Source organism: Barbus barbus, assembly GCF_936440315.1.
Source record: "Barbus barbus genome assembly, chromosome: 40".
NCBI classification, from domain to species: domain Eukaryota; kingdom Metazoa; phylum Chordata; class Actinopteri; order Cypriniformes; family Cyprinidae; genus Barbus; species Barbus barbus.
Genome location: NC_136718.1, coordinates 18,480,798 through 18,501,357, shown reverse-complemented (window position 1 = coordinate 18,501,357; position 20,560 = coordinate 18,480,798). Strand labels below are relative to the sequence as shown.

General features: G+C 37.1%; 2 protein-coding genes across 3 annotated transcripts; one reads left to right on the top strand and one right to left on the bottom strand.

The window, feature by feature from the left end:
- Nucleotides 1–5,102: 5,102 nt before the first annotated feature.
- Nucleotides 5,103–14,555, top strand: LOC306860044 (solute carrier family 2, facilitated glucose transporter member 12-like). Its single transcript, XM_079401577.1, has 6 exons — nt 5,103–5,477; nt 5,950–6,084; nt 7,330–8,730; nt 9,636–9,758; nt 12,697–12,829; nt 13,670–14,555. Exons 2-6 carry the CDS (start codon nt 5,973–5,975, stop codon nt 13,761–13,763), a joined length of 1,863 nt encoding a protein of 620 aa, XP_079257703.1. The 5' UTR covers nt 5,103–5,477; nt 5,950–5,972; the 3' UTR covers nt 13,764–14,555.
- Nucleotides 14,556–14,888: 333 nt separating this feature from the next.
- On the bottom strand, nt 14,889–19,665 carry LOC306860043 (TATA box-binding protein-like 1). Of its 2 annotated transcripts, XM_079401576.1 has the most exons (7): nt 19,426–19,665; nt 18,578–18,771; nt 17,345–17,427; nt 17,143–17,206; nt 16,957–17,060; nt 16,311–16,405; nt 14,889–15,583 (listed from the first exon to the last, which is right to left on the bottom strand). In XM_079401576.1, exons 2-7 carry the CDS (start codon nt 18,710–18,712, stop codon nt 15,504–15,506), a joined length of 561 nt encoding a protein of 186 aa, XP_079257702.1. In that variant the 5' UTR covers nt 18,713–18,771; nt 19,426–19,665; the 3' UTR covers nt 14,889–15,503. The 2 variants fall into 2 exon arrangements, with proteins under 2 accessions (XP_079257702.1, XP_079257701.1); XM_079401575.1 differs by lacking the exon at nt 14,889–15,583 and having other exon boundaries at nt 16,060–16,405; nt 19,426–19,646.
- Between the last annotated feature and the right edge of the window lie 895 nt (nt 19,666–20,560).

Sequence of the window (20,560 nt, the reverse complement as noted above, 5' to 3'; positions counted from 1 at the left end):
AATCATTGGGTCATATAATGGAACAAACATCATTTAAGAAACTCACATGCCATGAAACAATGTCATTAGTTTCCTCAGCTAGCCAAAGGTTGCTTTTAGTACAGTGTTGTGCGTCATTTTACTTTCCCAACCCAGAGCACACGCCATCCCTGCACATTGAACCCCATCTTTAACCAGCCATAATTTTAATTTCTCTGGCAGCTGTCAATGTTTGTATGTAGTAACTGCAGCTCCTTGAACTGCTTTTCTGAGACCCGGCGTAATGGTCTGAACAAGTTCACTGGAAATGCTGCACTTGAGGTCTTAAACTAGGTCACGCATCAGTGAAATGACTGGTAATTTGTTAAAGGTAAACCTGAGCACTGCTTTTAAGAGATTTCAGAGACATGCTATGCAGGATACACACACAGGGAATTAATTACTAGCTGTAAAGATACTTTGGCTCAACAGGCCAACATTGCTATGTAACTGATAATAAAAGGTTTCTAAATATAACACTTATCAATAACCTACAGATATGTGATGTGGTGTCATAAAATCCCACAATTTAAATATGTTTATGTTTTATAAGGGACTATGCTGCATTGCAATAAAAAGAGTGCTGATAAATAGAACGGAGTGAGTTACTATCTTAGATCTCTTATCCACTAGCGCCCCCCAATGTTGTTTTTGAAACGATTGGACACATATTTTTCTCCTGAACATGATCAAACCTTCAAGAAAATGCAGTAAAATGTGCTGCTACAGTAAATACATGCAAATGTACATGTAATGAAGTTAAACCAAAGTACACTATATTGCCAAAAGTATTGGGTCACCCCCTTCTAATGAACATGTTTGACTACTTTAGTAATTTCTATGAATACAAATCTTAATGTTTAAGCATATAATGATATTCTAGGGAATTGTGTGCTTCTAATTTTATAGCAACAGTTTGGACAGAAACCTTTTCTATTCTAACATAACAGTATCTCTGTGTGTAAGGCACGGTTCAGAAAGACATGATTGATTCAGTCAGTGTGGAAGAACTTATCTGCAGAAAGCCAAGTCCTGATCCCAGCTGAACACCTCTGGTGTGACTTTATATGCAGACCTTGAGCCACAAACTCATCACCAAACACGTATTGCATGTATTTACTGTAGCAACACATTTTACTGAATTTTCTTGAAGGTTTGATCATGTTTGATCAGAAAAATATGTGTCCAATCGTTTGTATAAATAATTTCATTTCTGTTCACTTTGTTTGGTGTGACAAAATATTTTTTTTTCTTTTCTTTGCCAAAAATAGTTGTGGTGGTTTATGAGGATTTTCACGTTTTCACAGTTTAAAAAAAAAAAAAACTCAAACTGAGCTACGCACAGTCTTTGCCGTAGAACTTTTAATTGTAATGTAATTACAATTATCTGTCCAGTAGATGGCACTATATTACAATAGAAGATATTCTGGAAATAACCATAAAATAACACGGAGGTCTTTAAAAGTCTTAGGTGATTATTTTAGAGACAGTACAGTACTTCTCTCAGTCTATAGTTATGTCTATATATGTAGGCCACGGAAAGGCACAGCGTCAGCTACTTAAGTATTACACACCACAGCAGTTTACATACAGTGTCTGATGACTCACCCAAAGACTGCTCAAACTAAGTTTATCTGTGACACAGCAGACCGCCATATTGCATTTCAGCTACATTATCACAACCATAAGTTAACTTTCAATCTGGTTAAACGTTATATAATATAAGTTATATTATACAGTATATGTGTTTATATATTGTTACAATCTATTAATTATGTATGCGATTAAATTATGTGGTGAACTTAAATTAACTATAAGTGAACTATTATGTGGTAAATCTGTCCACTTGATGACTGTCTAAATCAGTGGTCTCAAACTCAATTCCTGGAGGGCCACAGCTCTGCAGAGTTTAGCTCCAACCAGCTCCAAATCACACCTGTTTGGAAGCTTCTAGTGATCCTGAAGAACTTGATTAGCTGGACCAGATGTGTTTGATTAGGGTTGGAGCAAAACTGTGCAGCGCTGTGGCCTTGAGTTTAAGGAATTGAGTTTGAGACCAATGGTCTAAATCAGGGGTAGGCAACGTTGGTCCCGGAGTGCCAATGTCCTGCAGAGTTTAGCTCCAACCCTGAAAAAAACCTCACCTGCCTGTAGCCCTAGTAATTCTGAAGACCTTGATTAGCTTGTTCAGGTTTGTTTGATTAGGGTTGGAGCTAAACTCTACAGAACAGCCGCACTCCAGGATTGCCTACCCCTGGTCTAAATGTACCCTAATTCACCCAACTGAAGACAGCTACATCTCATGGTAGGGCTCTATTTTAATGTGTAGTAGTGTACATTATACACTTTATTGACCACTAAATTGACCATGAATGCGAATCTGTTATCAAAATTTTTATATTCCATTATATAATTCTGATATCACTCGCCCATTACAGTACAAAATGGGTAACATATGAAAAAGCAAGAAAAATATAAGATGAGAAGCAAAACTACTCGACTATGTATGAATGGAAAAGAAAAGTCTGGCTTTGAGGCGGTAGGTGTGAACTCTACCCTCGAGAACAGCTGTGAAGTCACAACGGAAGTGTTTGTGTACCAGCTATTTGTGTGTCACCTGCACAAATTAAGATGCAGTCAGTTTTCTTATTTAAGATGCATGCTTTGTCCCGAAGTTGTCGACATTTGTATTTTGAAATAAGGAAAATCATTTGCATAACCAGTGAGTCATGCACCAGTCTGATCAGTCAGACTCTTTTCCACGAATCTCTTGAACAGTTATTCCTTTCCAAGAACTCAATAAAGTGGTCCATGACAACTTTTTGTATGCATGTTGATTCAGCTTTGCAATATACAAGTCTCAAACATATTTACTGAACGTATTATTTGCAACATTTCTTCTGCCGAATAGCTGTGCGTTCTTAGACCTGGATTAAGTAACGTTACTCAAGCAGGCGGGCGATAGTTACATTTAGATGTCTCTGAAATGAAACAATGATGTGTTAATATTCAGGTAGGTTTTGTAAGCATGACTTTAATCATTTAAAAATATTTTCTTCAAAATGCTGCTCCGCCATGACAGATTTGACCTGAAAAGGAAAATCTCAGCTGGTTTCCAGAACGTTCTGGAAACAATTAACGTTAAGCCCCGTTCAGACTATACGATTTTGCCACGATCTGTTGTCGTGGGGATTCGTAAAAGACAATGGGCGTCAGGACTCACGATTCAATCGTTTCATCTCGTGTAGTGTGTCATAGTGCACGACACCTCTGCTCCAGGACCTCAACACAGAAAGACTAGCATGTTAAAAAAAATTCCGTAGAACACAACAAGTTCCAATAGGAGCACAGAAGAGCCTTTGTAAAAGCTTTCAAACAAGCCGAAACTCTTGCTAGGTGTAATTTTACAATGGAGGAAATGTTCGTGGAGCTACAGCAACAATACTCCTGCATTTATGATGAGGGACTACCGTGACACAGAGAATAAAAACTATTTTACCTCAGTTCTCTTTGACAGTCCATACCATCCTCTTCATGCAATCCAGATTTGCCTCAAATTTAGGCCCTGGCCCGAGACGCCCAGACCCAGCACGTGTCCAACATCTTAACACAATTTTGAATTTGAATGAACTTTTTTCCCCTTCTCTAAAATCAGATTATACTGTTTCAGCTATTAAAATAGTTCAGTTTTGTATGCAATGGCAAAGTGATTAGCATATATTTTGTTTTGTTTTTTTATTAAGTTAATTTAGGAAAATGTTTTGAGCGTTTTTTTGTTTTCATTAAAAAAGTTTTTTCTTAAAGTAAAGACCAAGCGTTATAATGTATTGCAATACTGAGGTGCAGATAATTGCCACTATTTGCAATAAGTAGTATATGAAAATCCTGCTATTTTAACAGTGTAAATAGCATCTATCGCTAAGAAAATATGTTATTTTCGCTGTCTTAAGTGATTCTACAACATTTGAGAGATATTGAGTTAGAAAATACAGTAAATGAAGTGGCCTATAAGGTGATTAGTCTGATTAACATCACACACAAAGAGACATATACTCAAATTGAAGAATTCTGTTTCAGGTTTCTAGATTCTAGGTTTATGTTTATCATTGTCATATTATACATTTTGCGTTCTGCTCTTTTTATGTAGTTTTCAAATATTTTAGTTCATACAATAATATATATTTATTTCAATCCCATACTGAAAAAAATAATAAATAAAAACCAGCACATAATTTCTAATGGTTTTACTGATTTATAATGAGAATTGTATTGGTTTTAATGGAAACTGTAATGGTGCCTGTTGGTCTCTACTGGTAATTTGTCGTTTAAAAAAAAACACTAAATCCTATAGGATTATAATGTACACACTACAGGAAACATTATTTAATTAGTTTAATGGTTAAAAGTTGATAGTTTGTAATGATATTTGTAGTGGAAATCATTAGAATTTCTGTGATGGTTTCTATTGTTTTTGTCAGCAGGGTCACCATGGGTTTTGAGATGTTATTTGCCATAAATGCGACAGGATTGCTGCAATATTGTGAGATATAGCCACTGTTTGTACTGTAGTTGTGGTGGGCCTATTTGGGAGAAAATCCAGGGCCGTTTTTTACTCCCAGTCCATCCCTGCTTACTATTTCCCTCAGACACATTCATGATAATTACTTTTGCTGGGGCTTTGCAGCAAGCTTCAGCCTATTGTGTGTATTTGAACGCAGAAGTCTTCAGCTGCGCTGACTGCAAGCGTGCTGCTGCTGCTGGACACTCTTTGACAGTCGCGGCACGGTCTCGTGTTGTTTCCACCAGCGCAGCAATTTTTTTCATCACTAATTGATGGATGTCTAAAATATAAAAATAAGGAGAAGCCTAAGACAGGCCCGAGCCCCGGCCAGAAAATAAACTACAAAGAATGTTCCCAAAACGTTAGGAGAACTGTGTTCTGTGGTTGCCAGTTCCCTCAGTTCACCACAAAATATTCTTAACTCCCTCAGTGTTTAAGGAATCAGGTTTTTAATCGGTCGTCCCGATTTGACTCGTTCAGTCCGAACCGGTTCAATGATTCATTGAATCAAATAAAAAGAACTGAACTCTCGACTCTTGAATGAATCAGACACCGCAACAGCTGGCAACATTCTCTACGTTAATATTCTGCAGTCTTCTTCACTAAACTGAAAGTTTCCACCGCATTATTTCGACGATGAATTTCCTAGTGTAACAATGCATATTAATTTATGAACACAACGCTGATTAGTTCCGCTTAGTTCTTCAACCCCTTCTGCTTACTTGACACTTTCGGTCTCGCTGTTTTGCTTTGGTCAGTGTAGGCGGAGTTTACCTTCCAAAACAAGGAACGTGAGTGTGTCGACACAAGGACAGACAAGTTACTGCCACCGGGAGGAGAGAGTCGAAGAGCTGCGATGATTTCATGGACAGCTTTCCCTGTTATTGACGTTAAAAAGGTAATGTTGGCATCAAAACGCGGACGCTCTGTTTGAATGGTCTTACTAGTTAAAAACGGTTCTACTAGTTGATCCTCGCCTACAGTAATGGCACTGAGAAATCCAAGATGGTCAATGGCTGTGCATTCCTGATTGGGACATGCTGTTATACTTGTGTGTTAACAACAGCAAATAAAGTTGTTTATGCATATTGTGGTGCTCCCATTGGCGGCTTTGTTAGTAAGTATAAGCTTCCATGAACTGGAGAACCAGTTTGTGTTTTTAAGTTTTTCTGTTGGTTTAATCCCAATGAATACCTTCATTGTTGTGGAGGTGTCATGGTCGAAGGTTCTGAAGGTTCCTTACAAATGTGTTCTATCATATCTGTGTTCTTTTCATTGCTATTATTATTGCTGGTGGAATGCATGATCACCTGATAGGGTACTATGAACCTATTCTTAAGTAATCGTTGTTTAATCTCCACCTACTTTAGTTGTACCACAACCCTTGAAGAACATGGACACATCTGAAGAGTTCATAAGAATGACTTCTGATCCTCAGAGCAAAACATGTCTACAGAATCAGGACACACACAAATATGAAGAGAAAAGCCCATCTGCAAAATCAGGTAGGTACTCCATCACACAGGTAACAGAAAAAACCTTCCCAATTTTTATTTTTTTGATGTCAAAATCTGCATCCAGTCAAACTTGACTAAAACAGATTTGTCACTTGACAGAAAATCTTTGAAATAAAGTATACGTTTTCCTGTTATGTTCATAAGTAATCATTTGTGTGGTAATGAATTAAAATTAGAAGCTCTTTCTGTTGTAAAGTGTCAATGCAAATAATTCAAATGAACTAGTAATGACTATGACTGACAATTTTTCTGATTATTATAATTCAAAAATTAAATCTAGTTGTGTTTGTGGTGTGGTGTGTTTCACAACTTGGTTAGAAATGATAAAGGTAATCTAAAACATGCTGCTTTAGTTGTGTAACAGTTATGTAATACAAATCATAATTTAATGGAACCCTGTTATTAATATTGTAAATTTCTTGTGACAGCTGTGATGTTGTAATTAAGCAGTCATATATAGTCAGATATATTGGAGTTAATAAAAGGTGATTCGTGTGCAAACTGTTTTATCGTTGATCTGGGATGATTATAAGGTCTGCAATACAGCAATTCAAACACTTGCCAGTGCTTAATGTGAAATTGTTTGCACGCTTTAAAAAAAAAAAAGGAAAATGTACTGGTAATTTTCAGAGGACATTTCCATTAATCATAAAACACAGTGCAGTGCAAAATTCAAAACATGTGCCCTATGTGCCCTATTTTTACAGATTTTTTGTAAGGAACATTTTTTCAGTATGGAACAAACTTTGAAAGCCAAAGCCATGTGAAGTGAATGTGAGATTGTGTGTGCAATAATTGCTGTGAACACAATCAACATTTACATTTATTCATTTAGCTGACGCTTTTATCCAAAGCGACTTACAATTGCTATATATGTCAGAGGTCGCACGCCTCTGGAGCGTGGGGGTTAAGTGTCTTGCTCAGGGACACATTGGTGTCTCACAGTGGATTCGAACCCGGGTCTCTCACACCAAAGGCATGTGTCTTATCCACTGCGCCATCAACCAAGCGATTCTGAGATGACTGATTTTTGTTACATACTGTAACATTCCATATTCATTAGTTATTTTGGCTGTACTGTAGTAGTTTGAGAATCTTATTAATGTATTTACATACTTTGTTATGGTGCTTGCATGGCATGTATTATACATGTATTATCATGTAATTATATAATATTATTCACAATATCAAATGTCATATATTGTACTGTCCTCTCTCTCTCTATCTCTGTAGGCAATGGTGCAGCACTGGTGTTGTGTTCTGTGTCTGTGGCCTGCCTAAGTGGGTTGATGATGGGCTATGAGATGAGTCTGATATCAGGAGCATTGCTTCAACTCAGGGATGTTTTAACTCTCTCCTGCCCGCAGCAAGAGCAAGTCGTTGGCTCTCTTCTGTTTGGAGCCTTCCTCCTCTCCCTGGGTGGTGGCACCATCCTGGACCGCTACGGACGGCGGTTCTCCATCATCCTCACGGCGCTGCTGTGTGTGTTGGGTACACTTCTGAGCGTGTGTGTGGTGTCATTTTGGGCGCTAGTAGTGGGGCGGATGCTTGTCGGCATGGCGGTTGCGCTGTCAGGCACAGCGTCTTGTCTTTATGCAGCAGAAGTGGCACCAGCCACCTGGCGTGGGAGGTGCGTGTGTGTGTATGAGTTGATGGTAGTTTTAGGGATGCTGTTGGGTTTTGGACTGAGCTGGGCTTTCTCAGGGGTCCCGGATGGATGGAGGTTTACATTTGGTGGTGTGCTGCTCCCTGCTTTGCTGCAAGCTGGCATTATGCCGCTTTTGCCACAAAGTCCGCGTTTTTTGCTGGCCCAGCAGCGTGAGAAAGAGGCTCACGCAACTCTCCTCCGTCTTCGTGCAGGAATCAAAGGAGTAGACACGGTGGAGGACGAACTTCAGGCGATACGCATGGCATTGGGGGCGGAACGCCTGCACGGCTTCCTGGACCTCTTTCGTTCTCGTGACAATATGGTTCAGAGACTGCTTGTTGGTGCTGCGCTGGTTTTCTTACAGCAGGCTACGGGACAGCCCAACATTTTAGCATATGCGTCGACTGTTCTCAGCAGCGTGGGCTTCCATGGGAATGAGGCGGCGACTCTTGCATCTACGGGGTTTGGTGTGGTTAAAGTGGGCGGGACCATTCCTGCAGTCTTTCTAGTGGATAAAGTGGGGCCTAAAGCCTTTCTATGTGTTGGTGCCGTTGTTATGACATTGTCAGCAGCAACACTGGGGGCTGTTACTATGCAAAGCCGCACACATGTTTCTAGCCTATGCAGAGGCCCCGTTAATAAAGCAAACCTCACAGTTTTTGGGATGGGAGAAGAGACTGATTTCCAGACAAACACTCCACTGGGTTTGTACCAGTCTTCTTACCATGAGCTTCAAAACAAGCACAAAACAAATGCTTTCCTCACTAGCATTAATGACACTAAGGACCACTGGATTTTAGACTACACTCCTGATCATAGGACAGCATTAATGGAACTGGCTTCTGAGTCAGAGGTTTCTGAGAAAGACAGTTCCAAAATTGCACTTCAATCTCCTCACGTTAATGAAGAGTCACCTTCTCTGAAATGGATCTCTCTGGTCAGCTTGCTGGTTTACGTAGCTGGATTTTCCATCAGCTTGGGACCAAGTAAGATTCAGTCTCTGTTCATACTGTCACATAAAACAAAAACGTCCTGTTAAAGGAATAGTTTACCCAAAAATTAAAATCTGTTGAAAATGTACTCACTCTCAGGCCATCTAAGATGTTGATGAGTTTGTTTCTTCTGGAGAAATGTAGCATTATATTACTTGCTCACCACTGCGTCTTCTTCAGTGAATGGGTGCCGTCTGAATGAGAGTCTAAACAGCTGATAAAAACATCACAATAATCCATAAGTAAATCCACACGACTCCAGTCCATCACTGTTTGTAATAAATAAATTCACCATTAAAACATTTTTAACCTCATACAGTTGCTTCTAGCTAAAATATGAGTCCTCTATTCATAATACTGCTTTCTCCGATGAAGAGACAAACTAATACTGAACGGCCTGAGGGTGAGCCAATTGTCATTTTAGGGTGAGCTGTTCCTTTAAAGGAGTGGTCCATCCGAAATGAAATTCTGTCATCAGTTAATAACCAGAATCTTCTTTGGATCACAAAAGAAAGGTTTTAAATAATGTAGTTATTTTAGAACTTTCAGAACTTCTCCATGCAGGTGCAACAACTTTTTATATAAAAATCATTCAAACCAATTCATTGAAACTATCAGGCTCAAAAGAATGAATTTATCATGAAATTGTTGAAATAATAATGAAAAGAGTAGCCAGGATAATCTTAAAAAATAATAATTTTGTGTTTTATAGAAGAAAGAAAGTCATTCAGATTTGCAACAAATGAGGTTGATTAAATAGTTTTTTAAGGTGAACTATTCTTGTAATGTTGCATTTCTGTGAAAAGCTTTATAAACTTATAAACTTTATACATTTTTCATTGTCTCCATCTTTTTTAAACTAAATTTATTTCTGCCTTTGTGTAATCATCAATCTGCAGTGGTTCATGTGGTTTTGAGTGCGATCTTCCCGACTGGCATCCGTGGAAAGGCTGTATCCGTCATCTCTGCCTTTAACTGGGCCACAAATTTGCTCATATCGATGACCTTCCTTACTCTGACAGGTAACACACACACACACACAAACACAGAGTGAATGGTTATTTACAGCTATGAGATCAGTAGATCATGGTGGCCCACTCAGTGTATTTATCAGTATCTGGGTTCTGAAGGTCATCCAATAAAACCGAGAAGATTGAGGCTGTCTCTAGATAACTAGTTAATTTGTGTGTTCTCTTGTGGTAAGCAATTGCTGATTTGACACTTTTGTTCTCTGGGTCCTTGATCTGACACTGTTAGGAGGAAAATATTATAATTAGCTAGCATCACTGTTACTTTTTCTCAAACTTAAGGTTAGTGGTAAACTCCTAAGCCTAAGTACAAAATCTGTCTCTTACTGTTTGCTACAGAAATTAATGTCATTAAATTTCTAAAAAGAGTGATAAAGCCTGACACAATAATGTCTCTTCTGGAGTTATGTAAGAGCGCAGTTAATTTTGCCATAGATCGTTAACTTACAAGGTAAAAAGGATGAGTTGTTTTGATTCAATTACTATTCTGGAAAAACAATGGATTGATTATTAATGTTAGAATTTAACCCAGCATGTTGTTCATATAACCTATAAGCCTTGCTCTAGCTAGCCTTAAAGTGATATAAATCAAAGGTTTTCAAACAGGTCCAGGGACCTCAAGGGGCCTGCAAGAAGGTTAACAGAGGGTCCACAATGGGATCTGTGGAAAATTTGAGTTAAAAATTAAGCCTGTCGGTGTTAACTCTAAACCTTCTCTGGAATAATATTTGTTGTGAGGTCACTACATATTAACATGACATAATAATGGGTTGAAAAAAGAAAGATAGGCTTAGTAAAATGTTTTTATTTTTCATATACAGTGCCCTCCATAAGTATTGGAACAGTAAAGTCAAAATTGCTCTGTTGGCTGTGGAGTCAAGACATTTGCAAATATGATTAAAAGATAAATATGAGACAAAACTACAGAATATCACATTTTATTATTAGCCGTTTCAACACATACATGTTTTACCAAATAAAAAGAACAGCACTTTTAGAGTTCATCCCACTCATTGATAAGTATTGGGACAGTTGAACATAAGGCAGATATAAAAGATTAAAAGCTATTATTTAGTTGCAGATCCCTTGCGCACAATCACAGCAGTGAGTCTGTGACCCATAGACATCACCAGACTCTTGTTCTCATCCTTTGAAATACTTTTCCCAGCCTTTAATGCAACCAATTCCAATTGTTGCTTGTTTTGGGGATTTTCTGCCTTTACTCTCCTCTTCAGCTGGTGAAATTCATCTTCAATCGGATTTAAATCTGGAGATTGACTTGGGCAATCTAAGACTTTCTATTTCTTTGCCCTTATAAATTCCTTGACTGAACTGGCAGGGTCATTGTCCTGATGCAATATGAAGCACTTCCCAATGAATCTGGTGGCATTTTCTTGAATATTGGTAGGCAAGATGGTTTTGTACCCTTCCAAATTCGTTCTGCTACTGTCATCATACATTAAGTCATCAGTAAAGTTGAGAGGGCCTGTTCCAGAGACAGCCATGCATGCCCATGCCATGAGACCACCTCCACCATGCTTTACAGATGAGGCTGTATGCTTGGGATCATTGCAGTTCCCTTTTTTTCTCCACATTTTTGCTTTCCCACAAACACAGTTCCAAAACTCTTTTGGCTCACCTTTGTGCTTTTTTGCAAACTCTAATCTTGCCTTTCTATTTTTGGTGCTGGTCAGAGGTTTGCATCTTGCTGTGTAGCATCTGTAATTCTGTGTCAAAGTCTCCTGAGGACAGTAGGTTATCAGAGCATCACCCCAGCTTTCTGGAAGTTGTTGGTGATTTTACAGACACGTCTTTTAGGATTCATTTTCACAGCTTTTATGTCATCAGCTACTGTTGTTTTCTCAGTCGATCAGGTCGTTGTTGGTTGCTGGTGTCGCTGGTGGTTTCCAAACTCTTGATTTCTCCATGCCCTTTGTTTTTGTTATAGCTCTATCTGACTTCCTCTTTTCTTTTAGCATCCAAATTGCTTGCTTTTCTCTCAAAGTCAGCTCCCCCATCTTCATCCTGGTTTGTGTGTGTCATCATCGAATGCAGATGATGCATTCAGAATGATGCGAAGATTCAGAATACAGAAGTAATGGATATAACTGATACGACACATCCCTGCTTTTAATATCTGAAGATTTAATGCAACAGGACACAGCTGATCACTTAGAGAGACCTGTGAGGCAATTGTTACAATACATATGCTCACATCAGATAGAGAGATGAAACTCTAAAAGTGCTGTTCTTTTTATTTGGTAAAACATGTATGTGTTGAAACGGCTAATAATAAAATGTGACATTCTGTAGTTTTGTCTCATATTCATCTTTTAATCATATTTGTAAATGTCTTGACTCCACAGCCAACAGAGCAATTTTGTCTTTACTGTTCAAATACTTTTGGAGGGCACTGTATATTATCACATGTATTTATATTACATATCAGATGATTAGCTGCTGGCTCTATTCACCTCTTTTTACCCTCTTATTATCCTCTGTGCTTGATTAAAAAGCATCAAACTCAGGAACTTAACTTTCACAACTGCTTATTCATCCCATCTTAAAGTAAAGAAAGAAAGTATTTCAAGTACTTTCCATAGCATTCAAGCATTTTTATACTCAAGCATATATGGCATTAACCTAAAAACAAGCAAATAACATAACGCTGAAACAGGTAAATAGCAATATCAGTATCCAAAACACAATATAAGCAATGTTTTGTTCTCAGAAAATGATCGCAAAGTGTGGATGGAGTTAGGATTGTGTTTAGAGGCAGTCTGCCAAACATTCATTTGCCACCTGTGGGGATGTTCCTGCAGAGATGGAATGAAAACACAAAGAAATACAAACTTACAAAGTTTTGCACAGAACAATAAACAGAAAGGAGTGTTTTTCAGAAGTTATTTACTGAAATGTGTTGTGGTTGTAGAGAGGATCGGCCTGCCCACTGTGATCTTCTCCTACGCTGCTATGAGCTTCGTTTTGGTGGTGTTTGTGATTGTATTTGTGCCAGAGACGAAAGGCAGATCGCTGGAACAGATCTCTAAGGAGCTTGCCATGAAGTAAGCGCGCACACACACACATGCGCAAATACCTCTCGTGTTAATGATCCCATTGACTTGTGTTGTTCTCATATTAAGTTAGTTAGTTATGATGGCCATACATCCTCTTTTTCCCAACATGCCTAAAATGTCTGAGTTTTGGCTGTGTTATCCTCAAACTTGCTGAAGTGGGTGACTAAAAAGTAGTTAGGCGTTGTACATTATCAACCAGTTGTGGTGTGCAATGCAAGAAGGTGGGATCTACAGAGAACGGTTAAAGCAATGCAAAAATCAAGTATATAATATATGAGAACTGTAAAAAGCATGTTAATTGGAAAACAAACTCAAAATCTAGATATTTTGGGTGATTTTGAAATCCCAGCCTGGACATGTCCGGGAGAAAAAGAGGGCATATGGTCACCCTAAATTAATAGTGTTTGTTAAGGCATCAATGCTTATTAAATGTATTAAAATTTAGCATGGAAGATAAATTAATTAATTAAAATAAGTTATTACATTTATTAAATAATTTTATTTATTTGTGAATGTTTTAATGTATTTATTAAATCTTTAATATATATGGCTAAAAAAGTCCTACGGATTTACAATGAAGGAGAGACTTATGCATACAGAATACAGAATATCATGTAGACTTGGGATGATAAACTGTTTTTTCAGAAACCTGTTCTACAACAGTTACACACCCTATTTGGCTAAAAATACTTTATAATAGTGGTGTGAGGGTCAAAAACATTCATGCACCTAATTTTACAATACTTGGCACTTGCCCCACATTGCATGCCTCAGTGATTTTTGTTTTAAAGTGCATCGTAATGATCAGACACGTGACTTGTTCTGTAGGAATCACCTGAGCAGCAGACTGTTGTGTGATCGAAGAAAACACGAGGCTACAGCACAACCCTCACAGGAGGAAAAAGCCCTCGCAACTATTTGACTTTTTACCTAGATGAAGAGTGGAAGAGCACAAGGGTATTGCAAACAACTGATTGTTCTTGGTGCCGTCTGGAAACCTACAGGACAGACAAACCTGTGACTGCACTTTTCAATGTATTGAAGAGATAAAAACTAATTGATGTTGTCATGGCTATAATTTAGCTTAATAAACCTCCATGGCATGATGGGTCAGTTTAGAAGAGTTTATATGTCAATCTGATTTATTTGTATTCTTTTTTTTAATTTTAAATACATTTGAAGTAGTTTTGGTACAGCTTACTGTTATGAGACACTTTGGAAATTGTGCAATCATGACCATAATCATGCCATGACAAGTCAAAGCCAAGTTCTGTGGCCCAGCCACATGTCTGTGTTTGTGTGCTGAGCACTACTATATAGACAACAAGTAAAGGTGTCTCTCAGGCAGGAGATGCCTTCATGTAATCAGGTTACACAACTGCAAATCGGCATGTTATGTAATATTACTGAAATTACTGAATAAAACTGAAATTTTGTTCATTCAAAATATATGTGATTTCCACATCTTGTCTCTTGGTTTGGCTTAAAAACACTTTTTTTAATTTATTTAATGTTTGACAGAATTAATTAAAAACACATTTGATGATTATAAAACAAAAATAAAAGTTAAGATCGCAGAGATAAATGTTATTGGGCGAATACGAGGCATGATACATTTCAGTAAGTTGTATTTGATCTTTTATTACCTTCTAAAGTTTATCCATGTTTTTTTCCCGCACTATATTTTTAATAAAGATGAAAAGATGATTGGTTTACTCACGCCAAATATTTTTGTCTCCACTGAGGCAGCTACACGAAACGACCCACACACAAGTCCTCAGAAAAAAAAATAGAAAAAAAAATAACTTTTTTTTTTTTTTTTTCACATTCACTTTTTGAGTTAGAATATGAATGGCCTAAACTTGTGTGGATGAAATTTAAACGATAAAATAAAATAATTTAAACATGATAAAAGCATGAAAGATTAATCAGATTAAACATAAAATAATTACAAAACTACTAAGTGCAGCAGTGGACATGCAGTACTTTGTGAATGACCTGTGGGCCTAAATATGCGTATTCCTCTTGCACAGACACAGACACAGTTGCGTAATATAGGGATTATTTTATTTTGTTTATTATAAAATACAAAAGTTTTCACATACTACATAAACATATGAACCAACAACTCCTTCACAACCCAGAGTGTTCTTGTCCACAGTATACACCAGATATATACATCACCTGCTGTTTAAATGTGAAGTGTTTGCCCTTTAACTTCTTGCTTCTGTCTTATATAGTATCAATAAAAGAGCTCCAAAGATGTCACTAAAATCAAATTAGCTAAAATTTTCAAGAAGTTTCAGTAAAACGCGATGCTTAAATGTCACTGCTTGACAAGGTTTTACTTTGGTGTCCATGCATTATATAATACAGTTAATTCAAGTGTTTATAAACTACACAATGTCAGCAACACAATGTCAATGCACTAATGGTCCTCTTCTGAGCATTAAGAGGTCATCATTAATCAACGTGGGGTCCGAACACCAAAGTCAAGGTTCAAAGGCATGACTCTGAAAACACACGACCCAGACCCGCTTGGACGTGAAATGGCAAAAGCTGCCTTGGAGACACATACAGTACAACAGTTACAAGCCTTAAAACATTCAATAATAAGGTGCTTTTAATTTCAAACCGGTGCCTACGTGTGTGTGTGTGTGGTTTATGACAGTGTTTTCTGACACTCAAATAGCAGAGGATAAATCTCCTCCACAGCGGACGCCACGCTCTGCACATTTGGTCCTAGAGAGAGGGAAAGTTGGTCATTGATAGGATAAGATCTAACATTAGTTAGCTTTTCGTTTTACAAGAAAACTGGTACTAAACACTGGGTTGCATTAATTATAAATTTTTATATTTGTGTGAAAATGTTTACATGCAGAAATCATGAAAGGATTCTTAAATAGGTTCACACTTAAATAGAAAATAAAATTCTGATTCAACTCAAACCATGCAAAAATATTAATAAAGTAAAAAAAAATTAAGATTTTTTAAAATCAGACCTAGAAATGTTTTATCTTTTATTATATTAAGTAAAATATGCTACAATATTATTTAACAGCCTATTGTCTGCACATATAATAACACTAAGACAATAATTAATTAATATTACTGATGAATAAAAACATTTAAATCTTATTTAATATTTGCTCATATCCAGACCTTCACGATTTACACAGCTGGAGTCCTGCGGGCTGCCTTTAATGTAATTTGGCTAAATAATTCTTACTAATGCAGTAATCTGTATGAGCTCTATAGAGACAAGCACTGAAGTCTTGGTAATTTAAAATTTTGAACTTGACACTGAAGTCATGTTTATTGGTAGTTTTCATACAAATTCATTAAATATTACAGACTGGCATTGTATTCAAAGGTTCTTCAACTGCCCAGAAGATTGCAGTACATTCCAGATAAACCCAGATTATGGTAGTGAAAATGATACTGAGCGAATGCTGTGTGAGTGGTTTACCTGTAACCGTGATACTGCCTGTGGAAAACACCTGCACTGTACTCCTGAGGTTTTTAATTCTGTATGACACAGCAGGATGGATCTCGGGTTCATAGCTAAAAAATACACACGGGCACAAATATAGTGATGAGACCTGCAATCCTGCTGTAGGAGAACATGCTCCTTGGCATGTTTTGAGATTGCTCAATGCTGCATTCACCATTAGAGAGCACTGTTCCCCTTTTTTAGACCCTTAAGGTTTCTTTGGAGTCGGCGTTAACATCCGTCTCTGGCGATCCGATCACAAGTGGTCAGGCGAGACACATTACTGTTCACAGCTGGTATTAACATGCATCTCAAATGTGCCTCCTGTGACCACTTGTGACTGGATTTCATTGATGGGAAGGTCTCAGATTTCATCACTACATCCATCACTAACTGTTTAAACCTGTATTTAACTCTGACCAGTTGTCAAATTGGCCCAAAACGGATGTTAATACCGAATATAAACGAGCACGAGCACAAATTATACGTTTACAATGCCACGCCATTGTCTCTTAATTGCTTTCATTAATACTAGCCATCCACAACACAAATGCACATACTATTAAAATACATGGAGTACTTGGAGTTTGAGAACACCATGAGAGCAAATATAATGTCTTACCTGGCAATAGGCCGGTTATTCTTAGTGAACTCAATGAGACGAATTTGAAAAGGCAAGGAGCACACCGCCAACACATTGACAACCTTAAAGTCCGAGAACCTCACCTGCAAATGAGATTATAACAATAATACATCATTCAGAAGTTCTACAAAGCTGTTTACAGTAGCTATTAATCAATTTAGACACCTTGAATCCAATCTTCTGTAGGCAGCGGGCCAACCGTCGAGCACCTAGTTTGGCTTCTTCCTCACTAAACAAAAATAAACATGCATGAAATTCACCAGATAGAAAAAAGATAGGATTTTAGAAGACATTGATCATTTCAGTAGCACAAACAACTCTTGGCTTATTAGTATTCTGAGAATGGAAAAGCAAATTTTAGTAAGACCTTGTTGCTCCAGTGCAAATAATTTTCCCTGATGACCATATAGAGGCAGTGACACGTGGTTTCCGCAGCTTCATCAGGACTTTCTGGAAAAACATCCACAGAACATAAGCAACAACATGCGTTAATGATTGGCCATATACTGATTAATACTGCTGATACTGATGATTTTGAGCAAAAGGTGAAAATGTGATGGCACTTTCCATGAATTGTGTACATGTTGTTGTCTCATTACATAATTTTTAAGCTGTAAGGGACAAAATGCATGTTTTGTAATAAAAACACTTGACATGTTAAATGATTATGTAACACAACTGACATAACAGGACAAGTTGCTAGTCTTCAAAAAATAAATAACATCAATTAGACCCTTTCTCCTGCAAATCTTCTCATTTTGTTTCTCAAATATGTGACCCTGGACCACAAAACCAGTCATAAGTAGCATGGGTATATTTGTAGCAATAGCCAACAATACATTGTATGGGTCAAAATTATTGATTTTTCTTTTATGCCAAAAATCATTAGGATATTAATAAAGATCATGTTCCATGAAGATATTTTGTAAATTTCCTACCGTAAATATATCAAAACTTAATTTTTGATTAGTAACATGCATTGCTAAGAACTTAATTTGGACAACTTTAAAGGCGATTTTCTCAATATTTAGATTTTTTTGCACCCTCAGATTCCAGATTTTCAAATAGTTGTATCTCGGCCAAATATTGTCCTATCCTAACAAACCATACATCGATGGAAAGCTTATTTTTTCAGCTTTCAGATTATGTATAAATCTCAATTTCAATAAATTGACCCTTATGACTGGTTTTGTGGTCCAGGGTCACATATGTTAGCCACATCATCAGGCTTAACCATTCAACTCTGTTACTTGTTGCAATAAAAATGATCAAACAAACATTTGTTCAAAAGTTGATAACTTTTAAAATTTTTGAGAAAGATTGAAAAGACTAAAATCACACAAATTTAAAGTGTTTTAAATTGCATTTAGACATGAGTCAAGTTTTGGACTTTTGGTAAGTAGGTTTTGAGACAATAACATTTATACATCATTTGAGAGATGCATAGTGATGACGAAGTGAGTTAATTTTTTTTTTTTTAGAGTTTAAGGCCATAATAATACTGTTTCCACTAATCTTTCCAAGCTAACATATGTAAATCCAGAATGCAGGTACTCAAGTATAACAACTCATCTCCAAAGGTCTAATTTTCTAGACTTACTCCCATTTCAGGCTTGTAGATGACATTAGATCCCTCTAGGCCTATGGTACGCAGGTTTAGATGGCACCTGGTTCTGAAGACAGATACGACATTGGTAACGATGATATCAAGCGCCACATCATTACTGGGTTCCATGGAGATGTTTTAAGCTTGACAACCCTTTTAAAGATGCATGTCACGTTACAAAACAAAACCTGCAAAACACATAAACGTAAGAATTTTTCTCCAGGAACTGGGTGGTTTTATGTTACATTTTGATGTTATGTAAAGCCTGTCTTAAATGACTGGAGGTAACCAAATGTTATGTAGGTTTAATACCCACAATAGCTGGTGATTTATTAACTATGACCATTGTGATTTAAAAAAGGCACTTCACCCCAGCATTACAATGGGGTACGATCCCTGTAATAAATGCACTCTAAGTCACTTTGGATAAAAGCATCTGTTAAAATGACTACTTCTATGTACTAAAGTGAGTTTAGCTGCTGAGATGCCTAACGTTACTTGAAAAATACCAAAGCAGCCATTATTTTACATACTCTTAATTTTAGCATACAAGCTGTGTCCACAAAGCACTGGCACACATTTTGAACAGATCAAATGACAAAAAGCAACTCCGAGGAAATTAATTTACATTTCATTGTAAAATATTTTATTTCATCACAACTTAAAGCAACACAGGCATCAGTAGGAGACAATAACATTAAACGTGCATGCTACCTATTTCAGCACAAACAGTAAATAACAGAGCTGCACCGTTAGAAGTAAATGTCAATATGCATGTTTTAGATGTTAAGTTAATAACTAAATAACTAGCAAACACACTGAGCTAATAAACTTTTACTTACTTGACTGATATGGGGAGTCAAACGGTGCGTCCGAGAGAATCTTATTATTATAAAACGTAGTGAAACGATCTTAAAACGAGCGTTTAAATGTTTTAAAATCTATAGGAATAAAAGTAACAGTCGGAGAAACACCAAAAGTAAACAAAAGCGTCAACACACAAACAGCAGACAACCGGCGATTGTTGTCAAGGATGCCTCAGTTCCTCAGTTCCTGTCCGTTCAAACACACTACAGCGCCTCCACGCGGATGGGAGGAAATCAGCGACACGAGTTTTAATGTAGAACACACATGTTGCTACAGCCTACTAGTGCCATCTTTTGGTACAAGAAACATTAAAACTTGATCATGATATTGAATTAATAATCAGAATGTTAAAATACCCCTCTCATGGGCCAAATATGTCCCACCCATGTTTACCTGCCGTTAGTTAAGATGTCTGTTTTTCTCTAAGCCAGATGTTTATGTGTCGGGGTGAGGCTGCAGGTAGTGCCTCAATATAAACATCTGGGAATACTGATTGATTCTAAACTTACATTTAAAGCTCAAGTTAAAAAGGTTTGTTAAGTGTAATCTCTATAATTGTAAGTTTATTAGAGATTACATGTCATTAGAGGCAGCTAAAATGTATATTCTATGGTTATTTCTCTTGACTTATTGTTTAACCACCTGGTCTCAGGTGAGTTCAGTGACTCTAAAACCATTAGAGTCCTTATACAAACGTACACTTAAAGTCTTCGATAAGAAATCAGGTCATTATCATCATTGTCCAATACTGAAAAAAATATAATTTGTTAAATTGGGAAAACATGATTAAATATGCAAATGTATGTTTGATGTATAAAATTATTTATGGTTTATCTTCTCCCCCTCTTGGTCAGTTAGTTCATATCAGAACAACTGATTATCGCAACAACTGCTTAGACGAAGTAAATTTAGTCAGTCTGCTTTTTCTGTCAAAGCTGGACAAGAATGGAATACTATTCCGACAACTATAAGAGATCTAGACACATATGCTTTATTTAGGGTTCAACTGAAGAATTGGTTAATCAGTACTCAGATTTGTCAACACTGGAATCTTATATCTGCTAGCCATCCTATTATTGTTTGTATTTTGTTTGCATTGTTTTTAATTGA